Source organism: Boleophthalmus pectinirostris, unplaced genomic scaffold (genome assembly GCF_026225935.1).
Source record: "Boleophthalmus pectinirostris isolate CB_2022bp ecotype Guang Dong unplaced genomic scaffold, ASM2622593v1 HiC_scaffold_18, whole genome shotgun sequence".
Lineage (NCBI taxonomy): Eukaryota > Metazoa > Chordata > Actinopteri > Gobiiformes > Gobiidae > Boleophthalmus > Boleophthalmus pectinirostris.
The window spans coordinates 21,666,645-21,681,614 of NW_026571133.1; the positions used below are offsets into that span (position 1 = coordinate 21,666,645).

At 37.0% G+C, this 14,970-nt stretch overlaps 3 protein-coding genes across 10 annotated transcripts in view; 1 reads left to right on the plus strand and 2 right to left on the minus strand.

Moving 5' to 3' along the window:
- Positions 1-2,141: 2,141 nt before the first annotated feature.
- mdm1 (Mdm1 nuclear protein) lies at positions 2,142-7,244 on the minus strand. Of its 7 annotated transcripts, none has more exons than XM_055153747.1 (15): positions 7,020-7,244; positions 6,656-6,695; positions 6,306-6,428; positions 6,068-6,157; positions 5,871-5,959; positions 5,665-5,796; positions 5,387-5,551; positions 5,119-5,261; positions 4,965-5,052; positions 3,541-3,773; positions 3,217-3,384; positions 2,969-3,051; positions 2,619-2,879; positions 2,431-2,493; positions 2,142-2,321 (listed from the first exon to the last, which is right to left on the minus strand). In XM_055153747.1, the coding sequence occupies exons 1-15, from the start codon at positions 7,035-7,037 to the stop codon at positions 2,212-2,214; spliced, it is 1,806 nt and encodes a 601-aa protein (XP_055009722.1). In that variant the 5' UTR covers positions 7,038-7,244; the 3' UTR covers positions 2,142-2,211. The 7 variants fall into 7 exon arrangements, with proteins under 7 accessions (XP_055009722.1, XP_055009724.1, XP_055009720.1 ...); XM_055153749.1 differs by having other exon boundaries at positions 6,656-6,717; XM_055153745.1 differs by having other exon boundaries at positions 6,068-6,154; positions 6,656-6,740.
- A 1,224-nt stretch (positions 7,245-8,468) lies between these two features.
- Positions 8,469-14,320, minus strand: LOC110161898 (ras-related protein Rap-1b). Of its 2 annotated transcripts, none has more exons than XM_020926743.2 (8): positions 14,167-14,320; positions 12,352-12,424; positions 11,313-11,381; positions 10,810-10,866; positions 10,568-10,708; positions 10,301-10,444; positions 9,783-9,875; positions 8,469-9,703 (listed from the first exon to the last, which is right to left on the minus strand). In XM_020926743.2, the coding sequence occupies exons 2-7, from the start codon at positions 12,406-12,408 to the stop codon at positions 9,789-9,791; spliced, it is 555 nt and encodes a 184-aa protein (XP_020782402.1). In that variant the 5' UTR covers positions 12,409-12,424; positions 14,167-14,320; the 3' UTR covers positions 8,469-9,703; positions 9,783-9,788. The 2 variants fall into 2 exon arrangements, with proteins under 2 accessions (XP_020782402.1, XP_055009966.1); XM_055153991.1 differs by having other exon boundaries at positions 8,469-9,680; positions 14,167-14,304.
- grip1 (glutamate receptor interacting protein 1) overlaps positions 12,369-14,970 on the plus strand; it is a 49,524-nt gene continuing 46,922 nt past the window's right edge. Inside the window, exons 1-2 of the mRNA XM_055153990.1 lie at positions 12,369-12,454; positions 13,659-13,706. The gene's annotated coding sequence lies outside the window, so the exon portion shown is untranslated. The remainder of the gene's footprint in view (positions 12,455-13,658; positions 13,707-14,970) is intronic.

A 14,970-nucleotide genomic window follows, 5' to 3' on the forward strand; every position in this document is an offset into this window, starting at 1 on the left:
TGGAGAAGTGAACTTCACTCAAAGTTTGAATGTATGCTTTCAAAGGGATTTTTGAGAAGAAAACCTTTCAGTAGATTTATGTTAGATATGTTCAGTACCATACTGTGGTACATACTGACAAAGTAATAAAATCACCATCATACAACCATAATACTATCTTGTAACATTGTAACTACTTATTTAGGATTACGGTTTGTAATAATTTACATTATACAGTACAAAAACCTTTGTATGGATGACAATATAGAAGAGCTGTCCACCAGTGATACGCCTCCTGGGATGCTGCAAATAAAAGTTAGTAATGAGGAAACATCCTTGGGAAATTTTGTGTGCTTATCTTACCAGCACGGAGCCACCCTCATTGGTGGATATTTAATATCCCACCCACAAGAACTTTAAAAATTTTTTTTTGTTTTTTTTTTCGGGAAGCTCCTCTGCATTTTCCATCAGCTCCCGGGTGTGGAAGATCGGGTGGCAGTGTGTCATATTGTGTTCAGAGCCATTTGGTGTGGGTTTAAAGCCCTTTGAGACTGAGGCATGTGGGAGCATCACTATTATCTACTGTTTTAATCACTACAGCTTGTAAGTTTATAGGTACTATGTAAAATGAGCATTTATTATGCAACACAAATATCACATAGCGCAATAAGTAACAGGGTGAGAGAGTTCATTTGCAAAAACCAGATAAGCGCCATTTTAAAAAAAGTCTTTGGATGCTTGGAGTTTACTCTTTGAAATATTATTAATGAAATCCACTATACTTTTTTTTGCCATTTTTTCCAAAACATATATGCATACATACATATAATATAAAATAAAGAAAGAAATTATACATTTTATGTATATAGGGCTTTTCTACACTCAAAGATGCTGAAATACACAATAATAAATACATAATATAGATAAATACATAAATAAATAAACAAATAAGTAAGTAAATAAATAGACTTATATTCTGCCTTCTCAGATGTGTACATTCATGACGCATACTGTAGCCCACACCCAAGTTTGCATTGTGTACTTTATGTGAGACTTATATAATGGGAATTTACAATGAGGAGGGCCAGCTTTGTTCAGTCTGTTTGTTGACTGGTAGTTCTTCATTGTGGTGTGATGTCACCACAGGGAAACAAGACTATCAGTGCTGACAGTGTATTAAAAATCTGAAGTAGTCTCCATTTGAAAATTATGCCATTGTGGCATCATAAATTACCAATGTACTTTGTGGAGTGGGGAGTAATACGTTAATCTTGGTAACAGCATATGTGCTGTATATGCTTTTTATTCATTATATTAGAAAAGTTAACATGACATGACATGATTTATGGCTTAGTCAGAGTTTCTAATGCTTGCCTTCAATCCGCCAAAAGCATCTGGGTCTTAACGTACAATTGTGTTTCAGTATTCTCAATTATCCGGTTTTTGGGGGGTTTTTTTGTTTGTTTTTTAAGAATACATAAAAACATTTAGGAAAACATTAAAGGTGCACTAAGTAACTTTTCCTGCATCGTTTTTGACATTGTTTTTACTATAATATTACACAGTGTGATGTTAAACTTATCATGTAGACAAGCCGGTGGCACCTGACCAAATGGCAGGTCACAACATTAGGCAACCAAACTCAAAATGTATACTTTTCACTTGCCTGGAATCCAAAATACACACTTCTTGGAGTTTGACCAATAAATTACTTTCTTCCAGAAAAAAAAACATTGCAATTACAAACCTCTACCATAAAAGTTACAAAGTGCACCTTTAAGTTGGGTTTCAATAAATTATGTCAAACCTTGACAAAATTATTACAAACATAGTGCGTGGGTTGCAAAATAACTCACATTTTCTGTTTGTGGTTACCTACATTGTAAGATGTTCGTCACTGATAATAATGAGGTCAGGTGACTGATCCACATATGATAACTGATTTGATGTAGTTAAATTAGGCTTTCACTTATTACATTGACATCTTAATTCTACAAAAGCACCTTCACAACATGGTAACATGGTATATATATATATATATATATATATATATATATATATATATATATATATATATATATATATATATATATATATATATATATATATATATATATATAAATTATTATATTCATTTTAAATAATCACATCTAATAAAAACATTATTTTGGATCACAAGTAAATAAAAACTAGTTGAAGGACACCATGTGCCATGGGGTCTTATGTCAAAGGTCAACTTTTTCCCCAGAAGTTTTCTCGTCTCCTCTGAGCGCGCTCCAGAATGGCAGACGCCCTTGTGCATGATGCTGCAGACTGCAACGACATCACCGACAGGCGGTCATCTGAAGAGAGAAAATAGTACAATTTTAATATTTTTGACAAAATGTATTTATAACTGAATGCTCTCATGTGCTACAAGTTCATTAATTCATATTTGATGGTGTTATAAACCTTCATCTGAATGACAGCTGACTGTTGCACACTTCCTCTCCGTGGCTTTCAGACCTAAATGCCCTGTTGACACACAGTACTGCTCTAATCACTGTGTGTAACAAATGCAATTAATGCCAAAAAAGTCATACTAAACATATAATTAATTATTGTTTATGAACCACAGCTACAACAAAAGAAAGCCTCACCATTATGCTGGAAGTCAGCATTTCGTAAGGTTCCCTGGATGCAATACAGAGGGACAGTGGGGGGCAGAGCTGCACCCAATGGAGGGGTGTTCTTGGAGGGGATCGGTTTAGAGGCCGCTTTGTTTAGTGTGGGATCTGCAGTCCAAGCTTCCTTGGGTTTTACTGGGATGTGCTCTGACGTGCCTGCATTTGAGTTTGCTGTTCCAGATCGCTGATTGACTTCATCAGTACCCTTCAGGTTTCCCACTAATATAGCACCTCCTAGTGGTTAGAAAGGTCATGTATATTATATTAAACTGCTGCATAGTCCAGAATTGCAAGCCTCCACATTCTAAAGACCATGTGATTACCCGTGGCAGGTGTGGTGAGATCAAGGTGAGTCCTCTGAATGGGAAACATCTTAAGTTTTGGAGTTGGTAATCTTCCTTCCTTTCTATACATTTACAGAATATAACACAATGAAATGTTCTCTAAAATAATTAAAATATTACCTTCATCAATTAAAGACGGTATATATGCATTGACCTTAAATGACAAATAGTTAGGCTCTGTCAAATTTAAGATATTGGTTTGTTTTGTAAAGAAAGAGAAAACTCACTCTCCATCAGATTTGTCATCTTCTTGTAATGGTAAAATATCTTCTACTATGAGGCTGTGAAGACTTTGAGTTGTTGTTGCATTGGTCTTCATTGTTTTGTTTGTTTGATTACTTTCTCCATCTTTTGAACCTACAGCTGAATCCCTGCAGCTGGATCTGCTAGCATTGCTAAAGAAAAACAAGAAATATCATTGCAGCATTAGATTTACAGCACTGTAGGATTGGACTGGCTGATTGATTAGTCATTTTGTGTGCATGTGTGTGTGTGTGTGTGTACACACACACACACACACTCACACATACACACACATATATATGTCTCACCTAGCCAGGTCCAGAGCCTCTAGACAGGAAGACCTGCCACTGCCTGGGCCTGCAGAACTGACCTCACACAGGTCTAGACAAGCAGACTCTGGCCCCTCAGTCGAATTAATGGTTTCTGTGGGTTCCCATAATGCATTGTATTCAGACAATAGTTGGCTCAAGTGGTCTCTGGAGAAATTAGTACCCCAAGCTCTGCGACGATATGACAGAGCCTGCTCCCTCAGCTCCTTAATCTGAACAATCACAAGGTGCACACATTTAGTTGCTGAAGACCACATAAAGGTTGAAATGTATTGGTATGTCCCTGAATAAAGGATTTTTACTTAACAATCAGAGTGGCTCTGATTATTTATTTTTGTTACACACATTTAGTATTTATACACGGAGACTTTATTGTCTAAGGTAGTATTGAAAAATCACAGATGTCTTTGTCTGTTGGATTGTATGATAATGTTGTTGAAGCTGATTATGATACATCAGTTCCAGCGAACTAAGTCTGACCTAGACCTGGCTAATCCTTGCTGTGCTTTCAAAGTAACCTCTGTCTCTTTGAACCAAAACCAAAAACCAAACATGAGCTGTAAATCTGACCACAGCATACAGCATCAGACAGCACAGTATATTAAATGTGTTTTTAAAAATTTAGTTTCAGTTAAGTATAAACCTTACTAATTTGACGTGTGTTAAAATAAATAATAAATATGTTGATGTAAATATTGGTATGTAATATATAAATCTATAGGATTTATATCACATAACAGTCACTTTTTTGTGTAAAATATGAAAAATACAAATTCATTTTTGCCATTAATACATGTGTCTGTAAACATAACTTTTTATTTTGAACATGAATTTAGTAGGTAGTGTAATATTTCACCTTAATTAATTTTTTGCATGTGTGTGTGTGTATGTATGTATATATGTATATATATATATATATATATATATATATATATATATATATATATATATATATATATATATATATATATATATATATATATATATACACACAAAAAAAAACATTAAATAATATCAGGAAGACTTAAAAGAATGCAGATTAAGCACCTTGATGTAGGATAAAATGTCATTCAATTTTCCATCGTCAGGAACATAACTGACTGTTATGTGACTAAAGCACGTAAACTTCTCTGAAATGAAGCTTTGTGGGTTTTTTGGTTTGTATGGTTTCCATTAGTAATACGCAGTAGTGAGATGTGAGTACAAAGCCCACCAACGCTTTTTACAGCAGTCAGCCAATTAACATTGTTGATAACATTTAAAAAAATTAAAAAGGGAAATCTGTATCCAGTATGTCTCCAAACTTGACAGCTGTGCTGTCCATACTACAGTGTGTTGTTCATTGCCTTGTTAGACATTATAAACTCTGCATGTGTATACTAATAATTCAACAAACAACTAACCTGTAGTGTGTGGCTTGTTGTAGCGTCAGTTTCTTCTGGGATATGCCTGAGAGGGTAACAAAATCTGGATTCATATTCTGTCAACACCCTGAATACAAATATTTTGAGTTAAAACACATTTCAATAATATGAACACGCTTTTCCAAGAACACACCTGTGTTTCTTTATGTTTGATGGGGCATGGTCAGAGGACATTGGTTTTGAAGAAGATTGTTGCCTGACCTTAATTTCTGGGCTTGGCGATTCACATTTCAGACAAGGATTGTTCTTGGGCACACTTTTGTTTTTCCTCTTTTGCTGTTGTATGACAAGCAGACACAGAAATTTATGGCTCAATAACTGTGACATGTGGGTCTGTGGTGTCAGCATTGATAAATCATAACACTTTCTATATTGTATTCATATGTGTTGTGAACACTAACCACTTGTGTGTGGAACAATGGAGTTCGTTCATGCTCCAGGTTTCTTAGAAGGCGGGAACCTGTGGGTGGGGCCAGGCCCTGAAAACTTTGCTGGTACTCAGTATCCATGGAAACCGGGTGCTTTTTAAACGGTGGGACAGTACTGTGACTGGAGTAGAGAGCCTGCTGGGGCAAGGTACAGAACGCACAATACAATAATATAGCAAATATACTTTGTATCAATAGTATATGAGCATCAGCAAACACACCATGAAAAGGACATTTTAATGTCCTCTTACCTCATATGCAGTTAATGTGGGTGACGGAGGTGTTGGTGCCATCTTCAGGGCAAACTGTCTGCTATACTCAGTTTTATGCCGATCAGATCTGTGTCTTGCTACCCTGAGTCCAGCTTTTCTACGTAGTGCATGCTAAAAATGCATACATTTATGAACCAACATTATTTGATTTAATCTTTATGTACTTAAAACCTAAAGTGCCTCACATCATAAGTTGAGGACCCCTGTGGATTTAAGAGTGCTGGCGAATTGCTGCTCTGCTGTTGGGACTTCATAACAAACTGGTCACTTGTTTCTAATAAATATAAAAATAATTAATAATAACTTTAAAAAAAAAAAAAAATTTAAAAAAAGGAAGAAAAGGGAGAAAAGAAAATGACTAATGGTAAGACCTTGACCGTACCAGGCTTCACAGTGTCCATGTTTTTGTTGGATGGTTGTCTGGTAGACTGCGGTTCAAGTGGGGGGTCAGGTTCAGATGGTGGAAGTGCTGCTGTTTTAGTTTGTTGTGTGTACATATGTGGGGTTACACATAGTCCAAAGTTATTAGATTTTTTTTACATATTTTAAGCTATACTAAATATAAAAAATGAAGACAAATTATGTCTTGGAATTCTGACATAGAAGAATGGACTTTTTACCAGCTGGGGTCTTCAATGAGTGTGCATCAATCGTTAAAGTTTTATGTGGTGTGCCACAGGACTGAAGTGGGTGGTGAGAGTCGAACTTCTTTCGTCTTTGGAGGCATGGTTCTCTGCTGATGCCTGAAGTTTTAATGAAGTCTCAATATAATCAATAGTTCAAATATTATGATTTGAAGCTTTCCAAAATGTGAAAAGGGTGACATAAAAAATGGGGTGGTGGAAGTATTTTAGCATTGTTTGATTGTAGATTTATTTGTGTGTGTGTGTGTGTGTGTGTGCGTGCGTGCGTGCGTGCGTGCGTGCGTGTGTGTGTGTGTGTGTGTGTGCGTGTGTCATTGACTACTTACCCATATGATCAGAACGAAGGCCAGCCGAAGGTGCAGAGAGCTGGGGTGAGACAGTTTTGGACCTGTAACTTCTCTGGTATTCAGTCTGACAAAAAACATCTGTATTGCTTTGATTCTTTAGATATGTTAAGAGTACCTTTGAGCCTCACCATTGGTATAAGTGGTGGATTAACTAACTAAATCCTTTGGCTATAATCAACCTGACTCTGCAGTACTGTGCGATGGAACAATTTTACCAAAATAAACAAAACATCAAGACTTTATCGACTCGAGCGTCTGCGTATACGTATCGATAAACTTAGCGTTTAGTTTGTACAGAAACTTCTTGCTAACAATAATGCTAACATACCAAGTCAAATATTACCTTGAAATTAACTTTCATGCCTTCTTCACATTGCTGGGAAATCTTCTTAAAATAAAGTATTTGTCATCGCAGGCTATGGGGGCTGTTATGTATGTTTTTTGTAAGTAAAATAATGTTTAATACATTTCCGATGTGCATGCTACAGCTTCCGTCTTTGTTACAAGCTGTCTTCGTTACCATAGCAGCATACATTGCGCATGCGCATTTACCGTCGGTCGTACTTCATTGTCTCAATTATACAATGCGTACTATCTAAAGAGATTTAAAACATAAGTTTGCGATATGCATCTTCTTTTATTAAAAGTGCCCTTAAAGGTGCATTGTGTAACTAAAAGCATCTGAAAGTGCGTCAAATGCTTTTCTCCATGGAGATGTTATTGCTTTGTCTGTAATGTTAACAGTATTAATCTTCATGGAGACCAAACCAGACCAAGTTACAGGTCAGATTTGTGTAGAGTTAGCCCCCACCCGTTTTTCAAAGTATTTTTCTTTAGCTAACTACCTGTAGTTGAATACATTTAAGGTAGAACTGTTTAATGTCATATTGTGTAACATTTCAGGCAGACATTTTAGCGTCCAAACAGTATAAAAGTTGATTTCAACATTAAAAGTAGGATGTGGTAATAAATCAATGGACACAGTGATAAAATAATATTTCTGTTTATGTCCATTGTCCATCAGAAATTTACCTTGTAGCCCAAGTATTTACACCTATTAATTTAAATGAGCAAGATGGATTTATTTCTAAACAGTCTCAGGGGCCAACTGCAAGTTTAATAATCTTTAAATCTAATCTTCAATAGTCTTTCAACCTCAATATCAAATACATGGATATGGAATAGATCTGAGATTAAGTTTCCATAACCTGAACAGTGCAGAACAGAGCTACTCTGTGCTTTATGCATCCTGAATGATCTTTGCATCGTAGGCCTTTTAAATATGTGGCCCAGTATGCACACCTCTGGTATATTATCGTGGAGTATGATCACATAGTGTTTGTTGATATCAATTAGTGCCACTAAGTGCAAAGTGTGGTCTTTGTACTTGTCAGTGATGAGCAGTCAATGAGCAAAAACACTGCATGACTGGGATGAACCACAGATCAGGCTTAAGATATGAACACAAACCAAATGTGTGTGATTGTGTACATAACTGAATGCCAGGAGTAAAGTAAGAAAAAACAACATGTATGTAGCAACACAATAAAACATGAGTGACTTTTGTTTTGCCAGACTAAAATAATTTCATTTATATAACTAAAAATGTGAGTTTATTAAGAGATTTACAAAACAGTCACACCAATGTTGTTATATAATTTCTGTAGTTAATAGTTGTTGTTAAAAGTTGATGCTATATTAAGTTTTGCTAATAGTTAATGCTATGTTGTTAGTAAAATAAGCCAAATGACGCCTGTGCTGTGTAATGTCACAAGCCTTAAGGATCACTATATAAATGTATGAACAGCTTTATTCTTACACATCATTTACAGTGGAGCAGCGTGAGGTCGCTATTCAAAGGCAACGTGTCGCCCCCTACAGCAGACCCGAGGCAGCTCACTGTGCAACACGCAGTTTATTCTTTCTGTCACAGAAATCAGCGAGCTTTTACCACATATTACCCATTGCAAGTAGTTATTCTTCTCAATAAAATAACACCTTTAGTATATGTTTTTTTTTATGTTTTTTTTGTGTTTTTGTTTTTTTGTTTGTTTGTTGTTTTTTTGCACTTTTACAAATTGGTTTGTAAAAATAGCACACTGAAAATATTACACTAAAGTGGAACAAATGTTTTTACCCCAATACTGCCAAGGCTCTACTGAAAAAAACAAAAAAAAAACCAACTTGTTTTATGCCAACATCGCCAGTATAGGACCATTCATTTACATAGCATAATGTTTGGTAATTAACTCCTCTAACTACTGTTGAAATGCTACCAAAGGAATTCAGGAGGAACGGGAATGCATACCTCCCGTGGACAATACTTGCAAAAATTAAATATGCCATATCTTCCATAAATGCTTGCCTTTTAAAACAATTAAATATATACTGAGTAACTAAACAATAACAGAAATTAATCAATATTTAGCATAGGGAGCAAATACCGGTGATCAATTGCAATCTTATACACCCACCTTAACAGAACACAGTAAGAAAATACAAAAATTGAAGTAATAGTTGACTTTAAAATTTTCAACATATAGTAATGAGATCCACTAAAATGATAATCACAACACACACATCCACACGTTACACCATAACCACACTAAGGGTCAGCCATAATGAATGTGGACGGTAGTGGACAGTGTGAGAATGGCTCTGCATTGTTAAAAATAAAGTAAAAAACACAAAAAGAAACATTCAAAATAAAAGCAATAGGCAACTCCAGGCATAAAATGGCCATCCAAAGAGCATTGTGGCAAACGTGGGTATCTTTTCAGGCAGTTGTTTTACACTGACGTGCAACAGGTAGAACCCTCATTACCATTGTCATCAAAGCAGCCAGTCTTTTGAAGTTTTGGTTTAAATGTTTCCAAGGCAGCAGTGTCTGTTAGTTGCAGGGTGAGGCTGTAAGAGAAGCCACTGTTCACATACAGGTCAGTGGTGGCTGATCTTAATGATGAAATGTGTTGAGAGACATGGCCAGTTGGAAGATATCCCATAACTTGTTGGTCAGGTACACCAAAGCTGTAAAATGAAATGTGTCTGTTGCATGAAATAACATAATAATGTTTTTTTCCTCTTTATAAAAATGTTGAAGACCTACTTGTCATTAGAGAAGTTGACAGGTGGACTTTTTGCGGGTTTTTCCAGGTGTTGGACTTTTTCTGTTTATCTGGCGCACAAGGTCATAGAAGATCTATAAAAGAGCACAAAACCCACATTAACTGATATGTTCACCAGAACAAACAGTTGAACATAAGTTTTATCTTGCAATTATAGTAAGGCTATAGTGAGATGCTGAGCTCATTTCCATGTCTGTGCTGCTAACAGCCACTTGAACTGGTGTGGTTTTCTATGTAAAAAGACTAAAGTAGAAAAATTAATTACAGCTACTTACCTTTTACTTTAAAATGGTTGTAAAATCCCCCCAGTCATCCAGGTAGGATGACTTTATTAAATCATTTGAATGAATGGTTCCATAAAATCTATTCTTCACACTTTTATGTTCAAGTCACAATAAACCAGCTCTGATTATATGTCATTACTATTACAGTATAGGTCATACATTTGACTTGAACATAATCTCACACTGAAAGTCAAAAACAGTATGTGTTTGCCTACCTCATTGACATTGATCTTGCTCTTGGCTGAGGTCTCCAGAAAAGCACAGGAGTTCCACTGGCGAGCAAGGCCCAGGCCAGACTCTTTGGCGACCACACGCTCCTCCTCCAGATCACATTTATTACCAACTAAGATCATGGGAACCTAAAGTAAAAGAAAGCCGCATCTTCATTTTCTACTATGAATTTTTTTTTTTTGTCTAAATTAAATGTCTACTATCATGAAGACAACTACATAATGTCATTACTTTTTTGTGCTAGTACTTACATCCTCTGTATCTTTCACTCTAAGGATCTGTTCTCGAAGGTCCTGGAGGTCATTAAAAGTTGACTGAGCTGTAATGGAGTAAACCAAGGCAAAGCCCTGACCATTTTTCATGTACAAGTCTCTCATCGCAGTGAACTGCTCCTAATAAGAAGCAGAAAATATATTGTGGTGAGTTACTTTAAATAAATGTAGCTAGTGATATTTTATATCTATTATACAGTAGTTAGGCCAAATGTTCTTACTGTTCCAGCTGTATCAAGGATTTCCAACATACACTGCTGCCCATCAACCTCAACTTGCTGAAACAAGATAAGATTAGATTAATTTTAGTTCCGCAGACAAATAACATCACATCTGCTAACAAATCAAACAGTATTAATAGATCTGTACTATTTAAAGTTTTACCATAACTTTATGTGGAATTCTATCCTACTGCAGCATGGCTTCAGCATTTTGCCTAGAGTCATAGCACCACTGCAAATAATAATAATGTATTGGATTTTTATAGTGCCCTGGGACAGACTGGCAGAAGAGAGGCTGCCAATCTGTGCCATCAGCCCCTCCGACCATGAGGTCACACTTTGATGAGGCAGTATCGCCACAAATAACTAGGTTGTAAAACCCAATCCATTAAGTTATCAAAAACAGATACATCTCTAAATAACTGTAATTATAAAAATATAGTGAAAACATCTGATACATAATAGATCATATAAAATACAACTTGAGACTGCAAACAGCTTACCTTCCTATATGAATCTTCTATCGTTGGGTCATATTTCTCCACAAAGATTCCCTGAACAAACTGGACAGTCTGGATGGACAGACAGGCACAAAGAGAGAGAGACGAGACAGAACAGAGGGAGAGAGAAAGACAGAGAGAGAAAGAGAGAGAAAGAGAGAAAGAGAGAGAGAGTGAGTGAGAAAGAGTGAGAGAGAATGAGAGAGTGAGACATAGAGAGACACAGACAAGCAGTGAGAGAAGGGAAATAGGGCAGTAATGTTAATGGTGCTCTGTTCTGTCCTCTATTGAAAGTCATTAGATTGGAATAAATGTGACACACTGACATATCTCCATTATTTTGTCTGGGGAGAGTGGCCCTTTTGTGCATGTGTGTAGTCAAAACTGAAAGTACAGTACAGAGCAGAGGTTGTTATAGGGCTGAGCAATTACTTAAGAAGAAGACAGAGATTCAGTAATCAATTATTTAATAGGCTTGGGTCTATTTAATTGAGAGATCTACAGTCAATCCTCTGTCAGTAAAAGCATATGTTTTGGACCAGAGTTCAAAATTCAGACTTAAAGGGAGGATATTTTTTAAATGTTTGTGTTAAATGGGAATTACTGTTAGTCTGTTTATGTATAATTAATTACCAACTTGTTATATGCAGATAAAACATAAAACTATTCTAAATAACTATTCTGTCATTATTTTTGTATTTTACAGACTATTCAAAAACCTTTAAAATTCACCTTTTAAAGTAACCTTTTAGCATCTACTTTGGCCAATAATACTGTATTGGTTGTGTTGCAGATGCTCTACCCTACAAGCAAGTGGTCTTTCTATATTAGAATAACAAAAATATTTTGATTTTGAGGGTTTGTGGCTCCCCAGAATTATCCACATAATACGTGAAATCAATTTATGCAGATTTTATCTCTTGTTTAAATATGTCTTCCATATCCTACTTAATATTGGCAACAAGTCAGTGCTTCATGGATTATAATGATAATCATTTTATGATAGCAAGACAGTATATGTCTGTAATATTTTTCCTCTTACCAGAGCTGACTTCCCAACGCCTCCTGATCCCAACACAACCAGCTTGTATTCACGCATCCTGACTGTCTGTCTCCTGTAGGAGAAGAAAGAAAAGAGGATTTAGGTAAGCCACCCTTTTTTTACAATGAGCCTGCTACACTTCCTCTTTCTCATTTGGAGGTAATAATTACACATGGAGTAGCAGCTGGGGAGTTAATAAACACAATAGTCATGTGACCACGCAGCTGGTGGTGATGTCACAATAATGTGTCTTCCTGGTTACTGTTGCTGTGCCCTCATCAGAAGCATGTCTATGTGAATTTGTACATACCAGCCATGCCTAGCCATGGTGTCTCTACAGAAACAAGAGGCAACACGACACATGCACTCACAACATGCTCTTTGGGTCTGTCAGGTTACCGTAGAGATGAGATAAGTGTGTGGGCGGAGTGAGGTTAAAACATTAACATCAGCTTCAATGTATTACCAATCCTACCACTAAAACACACTTAGTTGTGTTTCTTTTTTATGTATTGGAGAGCAGTGCATGTACGAAGAAGTTAAGATGACAAGTCCAGGCGAGTTGAACACTGTGCAGAAAGATATCACCTGCAGCAAAAAGTGAGGCTCTGCTCACTGAATGAATCACCCAACACCAGTGTGATTTTCCTAAGATATAAACTTGACCCACTTCTGTAACTGAACATGCACTACTGTAACTACCAGCAACAGGTCACCCAGACCCAGTAGTGTTTTTTAATTCTTCCTCTTCTTTTTTTTTTTTTTTAAGAAAGTCTTTAATTTGAGACATTTTGATAGTTTTAATTATAGGATTTTATGAAGAACACAACATAGTCATTATTAATTAGCTTTCCTAGTAACAAGTAGGCCTACTGTTACGAGTTCTATAGTGCTCGTTTTTCACAATGTATTCTTGGGTAAAATGATATGAACACATGGATAACAAGATTATTTCTACATCACTGTCTTTCAAGATTGTGCAGCTGTGTTCAGTCACGCTCACTTTTCTCTATTAGGTTGTACTGTCAGGTAAATGGGACTATGAGAAGATAGGCTATGGGCAACATATCTTGTTTCGTACTGTTTTACTCTGCTTTTGAAACTTCCCTTTTCAGCCAAGTAGGTAACATTTCTAGTGACCCCAAAGCAATACAATGTTAATCTACTGATGTAAAGTTGAACGGGCTCTCATATCCCTTAGTCAACTAGATCTAGGTGGGGCCTGTCAATACCCTACTCTGTAAATGCGCTTGTTGCTGACAGTGGGCTATAGCAGCGACATAAAACCATGCCTCACTTCTTTACAGACGGAGGGCTGCACGGACGAGGCCGAGATGTGTAGAATAGCTCCGGAGGTAATCACTCATTTACAAGTAACTTTTAGCTCCCAACTATGTTTTCCTTCGAGTAGCTAGAGTTCCGTATGTCTTTGCCTCTTAACAAGACATTTTAGTCAGCCAACTGTGAGCACAGTGCGCTGACGGACCTGAAGACAAAGTGCAGACAGAGGAAGACTCTCCTGGACTGATGTGCAGGCACACCGCCCTTTAGCGCCAACAAAACCAGACATTTATGCTGCCATCTCCATTTATGAAGCGTACTGTCAACACGGCCGACGTACTGTCTGTATCTCCGTTAGCCCACGATCGCTTCCGCAAACCCAGCCCCACTCGTACCGGCCTCTCGGTCTGGGTCTGTCTGCTTGTCAGCATCACAGCCTGTTAGGCCCACAGTAAATAAGCCTCTCCATGACAGACAAACAAAGTGATCAAAAGGAAGGAAAAGAGCCAATTAAACAAATGAAGCAATACTTACAAGACATCCACCCGTTCTCACCGCTACGCACTCTCTCCACAGTGTGAGTGAATGTCGCTCTACCAGAGAGCCGCTCCCTCCTGCTGCCACTGCGCTCTGCAGCCAACCGGAGTCAATACACACGCACTTCCGGGTTCACTTTCAAAATAAAACCCCAAGGGATCAAACAAATTGTATCTAATGTGACTATATTTACTGTCACATAGAGTCTGAAAGAAAAAAAGGATAAAGACTGTACCTTTAATGCTTGGTTGGGCTAGAATAGACGATTACATAGTAACGTTGTAACATCTTCCTCTTCATTCACCACTTTCACAACACCACATCTTTAAAAGGCTTTACTCGCACCTGTAGATTCTTTTTGAATGTATACGAGTAAAAAATTTTTCAAAGAACAATAATTTCTTTATAATGTGGTCTCTGTTTTAGCTAAATAAATGGAAAGGCCTACAAAGTTGTCGTCTACATTTAATTTACACCCACGGGGGTGTAACTCTAGTTGTTGCTAAATGTAAGCAGTCCTTTAAAAAAAATTATCTTGAAATGTTAAATGATGCTGTGTTTCTCTTTAGGTCACAGGTCAGAGTAATTGTGAATCTGAACAGTGAAGCCTATGCCTTCATATCAATGTGAGTGATAAAATGCTTTGCTCCTTTGCACTCACATCGCAGCAGAGCATGTTGGGGCTTGCGAGTGGACCTCAGGCCTGGAGGTGCTGCAGTTTTTCTGAAGCCACACCTAAACAGGAAGGACTCACCAAGAATAGCTGACCCCCACCCAAGCAACTTCCCCTTAAAGACAGAA